The sequence below is a fragment of the Antechinus flavipes genome, chromosome 3, assembly GCF_016432865.1.
Source record: "Antechinus flavipes isolate AdamAnt ecotype Samford, QLD, Australia chromosome 3, AdamAnt_v2, whole genome shotgun sequence".
In the NCBI taxonomy this organism is placed as follows: Eukaryota; Metazoa; Chordata; class Mammalia; order Dasyuromorphia; family Dasyuridae; genus Antechinus; species Antechinus flavipes.
The window spans coordinates 351,196,083-351,204,199 of NC_067400.1; the positions used below are offsets into that span (position 1 = coordinate 351,196,083).

Genomic DNA, 8,117 nt, shown 5'->3' on the forward strand with positions numbered 1-8,117 from the left:
GAGCTTGAGACCAACTCATATTTCCCTTTGAAGCTTCACATATAGGTAATTTGCCATTGCTGCCCTTTTCTGAGTTAGTGTTCTTATCTTCTTGGTTATCATAGTAGCTTTCTATGAGCAGGATTCTCTTTGCTTTTTTGCTCATTAAAAAAAAAAAAATTGAACTTTGCTCCTAGAGTACTGGGAACACTGTACCAAGCTTTGTTTGCAGGAGGACAGGGACCTCTCACTGGCTTACCAACTCTGGGGCCAGAAGTGCTGGAAGTTTTCCCACTGTGTGACCTGTTATGCAATGGTTCAAGGGTTTGCCTTTTGCTTTCTACACTGAGACTGGACATCTCACAGCTGATCTTCTAAGCCACTGACTAACTTAGCCAGGACCAATCAGCTGCTCAACTTTGCCATGACCTAGAGCCTCCTGCTAGATTCCCCTCATCACACCCATGGTGGGCTGCACTCCCCCAAGAGAGAAAGACTTTTCCTGAAATCCTATGTTAACTTAAGCTGGAAAATTGCTTCATTCCAAATTTTTGTAGATTCTGTAACTCCAGTATCTGTTTAGAGGTTTGATTTAATATTGTTTCTAGAGGGAAACTGGGGAAAGCTTAGGCAACTTCCTGGTTTCTCTCTGCAATCTTAGCCTCTTCCTTCCTTCCTCCCTTCCTTCCTTCCTCCCTCCCTCTCTCCCTTCCTTCCTTCCTTCCTCCCTTCCTTCCTTCCTCCCTCCCTCTCTCCCTTCCTTCCTTCCTCCCTCCTCCCTCCCTCCCTTACTTCCTTCCTCCCTCTTTCTCTTCTTCCTTCCTCCCTCCCTCCCTCCTTCCTTCCTCCCTCCCTCCTTCCTTCCTCCCTCCCTCCTTCCTTCCTCCCTCCCTCTCTCCCTTCCTTCCTCCCTCCCTCCCTCCCTCCCTCCTTCCTTCCTTCCTTCCTTCCTTCCTTCCTTCCTTCCTTCCTTCCTTCCTTCTTCCTTCCTTCCTTCTTCCTTCCTTTCTTCCTTCCTTCTCTTCTTCCCTCTCTTTCTTCCTTCCTTTCTTGCATCACTTTGTCTTCTCTCCATCCTAAATTCCTCTCTCCATTTAGAAATTCATTAATTTTTTTATGACAAGTAGATATAGTTAAGCAAAACAAACCCATGCATTGGCTGTGGACAAAAATGTATATCACCAATTACTCTGAGTCTCCTACTTGTCTGAAGGAATTTTCTTCTAAGGAAAATTTTTTTTAATACTTCGGAGTGAAAGTGGTTATTAACAATCAAATTATGGTCAGCTAATCTCACTTCCTTCTTTTGAATGAGTTAATGGAGTTGTATATTGGAGTAATGCCATTTTTAATTCTAGCAACACATTTTACGAAGTTCTTCATGATATTGAGAGATGTGTTGTAGGATTGCCGATTTGAATGGATTTATAGCTTTTGAATAACAATACTCAAAGAATATAGAGTAGTAATTTGAAGTCATTAAGTAAGTATTAGCAAAACTGTAGAAAGTCAGTTTGAAGATCTATTAAAAAAAACAATAACAACTTCTTAATAAGACATGACCTAGAGTGGAATTGGGCTAAATCAGATACATTTCACAGATATATCTAAGGATAAATCCTTAGATATCTTAAAATAATAATATGTTAGGGATAGAGATGATTACAATAGAAAAAACAGATAATTTAGATTGCATAAAAGAATTGGGAAGACCCGAGTTCAATAATATAATTCAATTATTCAATAAAATAATCCAATCTCAGAAAATGATCAGACCATAAAGGAACTACCAAAAGAAGGAGAAACAAAGCCTGTTCCAGATAAATTTGTGGGTAAAGTATTAAAAATATTTTTAAAATAATTATTACCTAGGTAATACAAATAATAATTTTTCTCATTCATTGGGATAGAAAATACTCTACCAAATTCCTTTTTATAAGATAATTATCATCTTACTATCTAATCCATGGAGATATAAAGCAGAGAAAAGGAATTATAGGTGAGTAACAATAACATTGATTTAAAAAATTTAAATAAACTTCTAGCAAGAAGACGACGATTATGCATATTAAAATTTATTTTCTATGACCAAAGTGAATTTTACTAGAAATTCAAGGATGGTTTGGAATTAGAGAAACAATTAATATTAAATTTAGTAATAATATTAAAAGTAAACCCAACTAGATTTACGTGATTATTAGCTATAGAAAAATCCTTTGAAAAAAATATAGCACTATGGACCCACACTTAACACTGTATATCAAGATAAGATCAAAATAGGTTCATGATTTAGGCATAAAGAATGAGGTTATAAATAAATTAGAAGAACATAGGGTAGTTTACCTCTCAGACTTGTGGAAGAGGAAGGAATTTGTGACCAAAGAAGAACTAGAGATCTTTATTGATCATAAAATAGAAAATGTTGATTATATCAAGTTAAAAAGTTTTTGTACAAACAAAACTAATGCAGACAAGATTAGAAGGGAAGCAATAAACTGGGGGAAAAAATTTACAGTTAAAGTTTCTGATAAAGACCTCATTTCCAAAATATATAGAGAATTTCTAATTTGTAAGAAATCAAGCCATTCTCGAATTGATAAATGGTCAAAGGATATGAACAGAAATTTTTCAGATGATGAAATTGAAACTATTTCTACTCATATGAAAAGGTTCTCCAAATCATTATTGATCAGAAAATTGCAAATTAAGACAACTCTGAGATACCACTACACACCTCTCAGATTGGCTAAAATGACAGGAAAAGATAATGCTGAATGTTGGAGGGCATGCGGGAAAATTGGGAAAGTAATACATTATTGGTGGAGTTGTGAACAGATCCAACCATTCTGGGGAACAATTTGGAACTATGCTCAAAAAGTTATCAAACTGTGTATACCCTTTGATCCAGCAGTGTTACTACTAGGCTTATATCCCAAAGAGATATTAGAGAAGGGAAAGGGACCTGTACTTGCAAAAATGTTTGTGGCAGCTCTCTTTGTAGTGGCTAGAAACTGGAAATTGAACAGATGCCCAACAATTGGAGAATGGCTGAGTAAATTGTGGCATATGAATGTTATGGAATATTATTGTTCTGTAAGAAATAACCAGCAGGATGAATACAGAGAAGCTTAGAGAGACTTACATGGACTGATGCTAAGTGAAATGAGCAGAATCAGGAGATCATCATGCACTTCATGACACTTCAACAACAATACTGTATGAGGATCAATTCTGATGGAAGTGGCTATCTTTGGCAATGAGAGAATCCAATTCAGTTCTAACTGATCAGTGATGAACAGAACCAACTACACCTAGTGAAAGAACATTGGGAAATGAATGTGGACTGCTTGCATTTTTGTTTTTCTTCCCAGGTTATTTTTCCCTTTCTAAATCGGATTTTTCTTGTGCAACAAGAGAACTGTACAGATGTGTACACATATGTTGCATTTAAGATATATTTTAACATGTTTAACATTTATGAGGCTGCCTGCCATATAGGGGAGGGGGTGAAGGGAAGGAAGGGAAAAGTTGGAACAGAAGTGATTGCAAGGGTCAATGTTGAAAAGTTACCTGTGAATCTGTTCTGTCAATAAAAAACTATAATAATAAAAAAAGAAAAAAATATAGCATTAACATGCTAAAAAAAAATCCCTACAAAACATTACTTTTAAGGCATCATTTGAAAAGCAATGTGATACACACACACACACACACACACACACACATTAAACTAATAGCTAACATCATTTATAATATGAAAAAAGTAAATTTTCCAATAAGTCCAAGAATAAAATAAGCACATGTTCTCTTTCCATTGTTATTTAACATTGCCTAGAAATGCTAGCAATAGCAACAAGGCAGGAAAATCATAGACAAAGAAGAGATAAATTGTTTTCTAGGATGACTGGTTCAACTCATACCTTCATCAATATAGTCAAAGATTTATCTTTCTGTAATCTGTCTAGCATTGACTATTTCTATCTTTAGTCATTTTCTCATTTTATTGGTGTAAAGTAAAACTTTAGAATTAATTTCTGTTTAGGTATTAAGAGAGACTAAATGATGTCTGAGGTCCTTGCCTCGAGGCAGCTAAGTGGTGCAGTGAATTGAGGGGTGGGCCTAGAATTGGGAAGACCCGAGTTCAAATGTGGTCTCACTTATTAGCTAGTTGTAAGATCTTTGTCGAATCACTTAAGTTTCCTCAAGTATAAACTGGGTATAACAATAGCCATTACCTGCCTCCCAGGGTTGTATTCAGGATCAAATGAGATAATATATACAGTATAGCATATATAAACACATAGTGCTTAATAAATATTAGTTTCTTTCCAGTTCTCAGAGTTTGCTGTTATTTTGTAATGAGCACATAACCCAAGCAGATTCCTCTATTGTTTTCTTCCCTCAGTCCTTTTTTGTAGCTAAAGGCATATATTTTCCAGGCAGTTGATTGTGGTTAGGGATGTTAGCTCCTTGCTTACATGAGCTTTCTACTCTAAAAACAGCTGTATCTTAGGATCATGGAATTCAAAATTTAAAAGGACTTTAAAACTTATCTCCCTTATCTTGCAGATAGGGTCACTGAAGCCAAGATAGGTTAAGTGATTTAACTGAAGGTCACACAATTAAAAAGCAGCCAAGACATAATCCAAATTTTCATTATCTGACTCCAAATCCAAGGAATTTTCTACTACCAAAAAAATAGACTTTTCTACAATCAAAAGCCCTAGCAGGATATTGAAAGCTGAATGATGGGTGATCTACAAGTCTTCAGGACCTAAGTAAGCTTTTCTGTCTCTATCCTTTTAAATTGATGGCAACGCAGAAGTATGGGGAATAGAATGGGGGAAAGGAGAGGAGGAAGAGAAATGTGTTTGGAGCATCTCCCTTCTCTAAATTATGCAATTTGAGTGTTGGAAGGAACTAAACTATGATACCTATTTAACCCAATCTATACATTATAACAAGAGATGCAGATGATTGGTGATTGAGCTAGGAAGATTATTTTACTGAGTAGGCTGTATAATGGAGTGAGTTAAAAACAAGACAAAACAAATTCTCTTTTAAACTTATAACTTTGTGATTTTAGCAGCTTCTCCTTTTGATTTTGGGCAAGGAAACTGGAAGGGAAATTCTCAAGAAAACTGCTCCACAAAACTGAACCATCTAGTGACGGTGTCTAAAAGCATATGCACTATCCCATTGCCAGAGTCCTATGGGTAATAAGGGAAACTGCATTTCCTTATCTCTTCTCTGGAACCAATGGCTTCTTAAATATCAAAGTATAAAATATTAGAGCTCGAAGAGACTTACAATTCATCTCATTGAACCTCATTTTGTAAATGACGAAATTCAGCTTCAGAAAGATGAAATGATTCATTTAGATAGCTTATGTTAAGTAGGTGATAGAGGCAGAATTCAACCTAAATCTGTCTCAGATACAGACAAGCATTATACAATGGAAAGCATGCTGAATTTGAGGTCAAAGGATAAGGTTTGAATACTTTGTCTTCTCTCTCTATTACCTTGAACAAGTCTGGCCTTCAGTTTCCTCATTTGTAAAATAATCTAGGGAGCCTTATAATTCTAAATCTATAATTCTATGCCTTGTCATGAACTGCCTATGTCTTTTTTTCAGTCTTAATCTTCGTTGTCTTTCTACAGGATCTCATGTTCCTTCTTAATACCTTCATCTCCCTTTGATTTCCATGACGATGGACTCTTCTAGTTCTCTTCCTTGCTCTCTGAGGGATCCTACTGTATGTTCTTCTCTGGCTAATCTTTCTTTTCCTACTTGCAAACCATAGATATATCCCATGGTCTGGCCCTCACTCATTTCTTTTATCTCCATCTCTCCCACTGTGATCTTTTCTCTTGGTTATTATTCCTGATTTACTTCAGGATTTCTTCCTTGGATCCATGCTCTCTCAGTCTTCTGCCAGTTACCCTCTTTTCCTGAGATAGATGAGTGGTTTTTCTAGATACTGAATCCCTGCAGATAATATCTACTGTAAGGTTCTTATTTCCCTTTATAGAATATCTCTCTTCTCCTATGTGAGAATTCATCAATATATACCCCTTCCCACAATTGAAACAAGGTTTCTTCCCCCTCTTCCTTTTTGCAATCCCTCCTTTTGTCTCCTCACACATTGTACTATATGCTATCTTCTTCCTGAGAGACTACAGGAATTATTTTCCCTTCATTGTAGCTTTTGATTTTATTAGGATACATCACATATTCCCTGCTATTTTCTCCCCCCTTCCCCTTCTCTGTGGAAACTGTGTCTTATATATTGTAATCCTCACAGTGTAATTGCACCTGGTAAGCTACCTGTACAACTTGGGACAACTTACTTCATCTCTCCCATCTTAGTTTCCTCATCTGGACAGTGAAATTGGTAGACTAAATGTTTTTCTTAATTATAAAATTTGTTGTTCTGTGATCCCAGAGACTCAATAAATACTAAAGGAATGGCTGGGATTCTGCTAATATCCCGGAATACAATACTTCTAGAAAAGTACAAGGGGTAGGGGAATCTGAGATTAAAGTTTTCTACAATAATATTCTAGAATAAGAGTTCATTCTAAGGAAGCAGAAAGATCACTAGAGCTTTTAAAAATATACTTATGTTAAATAATGATGATGTAAAGGCAAAAAAGCATCAATAAAATCTATTTCTTTAAAAATAATCTGTGCAATATTATACAGAGTAAATGGATCAAGCAAAATGAAGGTTTTTAAAAATAATTTATTTGAACTGAATTCACATATATCATTGATATCATATTCCTTGTTTCTCAATGGATGAAGAGGGGTCTCAAGAGACAGAGAAAATTTTTAAAGGAAGACTAAAATAGACAAAGCAAAAAAAGAATTAATTTGAACCCTTCCCTCCCTTTATAAAACAACCATCAGTTCCAATGGAAATTAATATATTAGTTATATCTGTAAAGATATAGCTCATTCTGCACCATAGTTTACCTCTTCTGTGGAGAAGAGAGAGGTATGTTTGATCTTCAGTCTTCTGGTGTCAGTGTTCAGTATATGCTGTACAAATCCAAGTTTCTTAAGTTTTTCTTTTTTAATGAAATTTTAAACTTGAATATTCACAACCTATTCTTTTGTATCATTTAACTTTAGAAGTTTTTTTCACATTTAATCATCATAGTGTAGTGGATTAAAAGCATTCCTTAAAAACAGGACAACCTAGGTTCATATATAACTTTTATCCATACTGGCTGTCACTTAACTTTTCACTGTTTCAGGCAATACCTTATAATGCAATTAGTTATAGATTTAATATTCATTTGTATCGATGAAAGTAGTTTTCCTCACTAAGGAACTTTCCACACACCCTCTTTTTCCCTGCCACCTTCCCCAAGGTGTAATCAACTGTCCTGTTTTAAGGATAAAACATTGAGGGAAAAAGTTCTAGTAGTTTATGAAGCTTTAAAAAAATTTACCAGTTATAATATTTAATAGGGAGAAAGAGAAAGGAAAGTAGAGGTTAGATAATTCAGTTGTAAGGGAACACCATTTAAAAATAGAACTAGTTTTTTTATTTAAAAAAATAAAAGATGCTAAAGAGGTAATGCAGCTATTATTAGCCTTTCAGAAAATTATAGAATTAAACATATGAGAAATTATTCTGCAAAAAGTCAGACTTTCTAAATATGAATATCTACTGCAAATTCAATCTCCCCAATCAAATATTATTTTCTTATATGGATAATGAAGCAACTGTATTGCCCCTAGATTATATTAACAGTGAAGAATACTTTACCACTGATTTCAAAGGTCTCCACTGAAGAAAACATCTTTTGTTCTGTAGCTGCCAATCTGTTGGTGTGAAAGATGAACTCTTCCTCCTTAAAATTCTCTTGAGTTTCCATTGCTGTTGCTTTATAGTAGGTTTAAACTCCTTGAGTTAGCAGAAATGCTCTCCCATTAGAGGAACTACAACATGAATGGATATCCCTCCTGTTTAATTTTGCAGTTATTTGAGACATTTGGAGGAGGGGAGAATGGTGCACTTCCTTTTGGCTGTGATTTCTGATTTTATAAATATTCCTAACACAAACAAAATTAACCATTTCTCTAAAATGATCTATCCACATGTGTAGATCCTGACCACTGCAGG

General features: G+C 35.1%; 1 protein-coding gene across 1 annotated transcript in view; it reads right to left on the reverse strand.

The window, feature by feature from the left end:
• The window catches only part of MARCO (macrophage receptor with collagenous structure), a 54,496-nt gene extending 46,612 nt beyond the window's left edge, over nucleotides 1–7,884 (reverse strand). The window contains exon 1 of the mRNA XM_051985758.1: nucleotides 7,761–7,884. Within this exon, the coding sequence (XP_051841718.1) occupies nucleotides 7,761–7,869 (109 nt within the window). The 5' untranslated portion in view covers nucleotides 7,870–7,884. The remainder of the gene's footprint in view (nucleotides 1–7,760) is intronic.
• Between the last annotated feature and the right edge of the window lie 233 nt (nucleotides 7,885–8,117).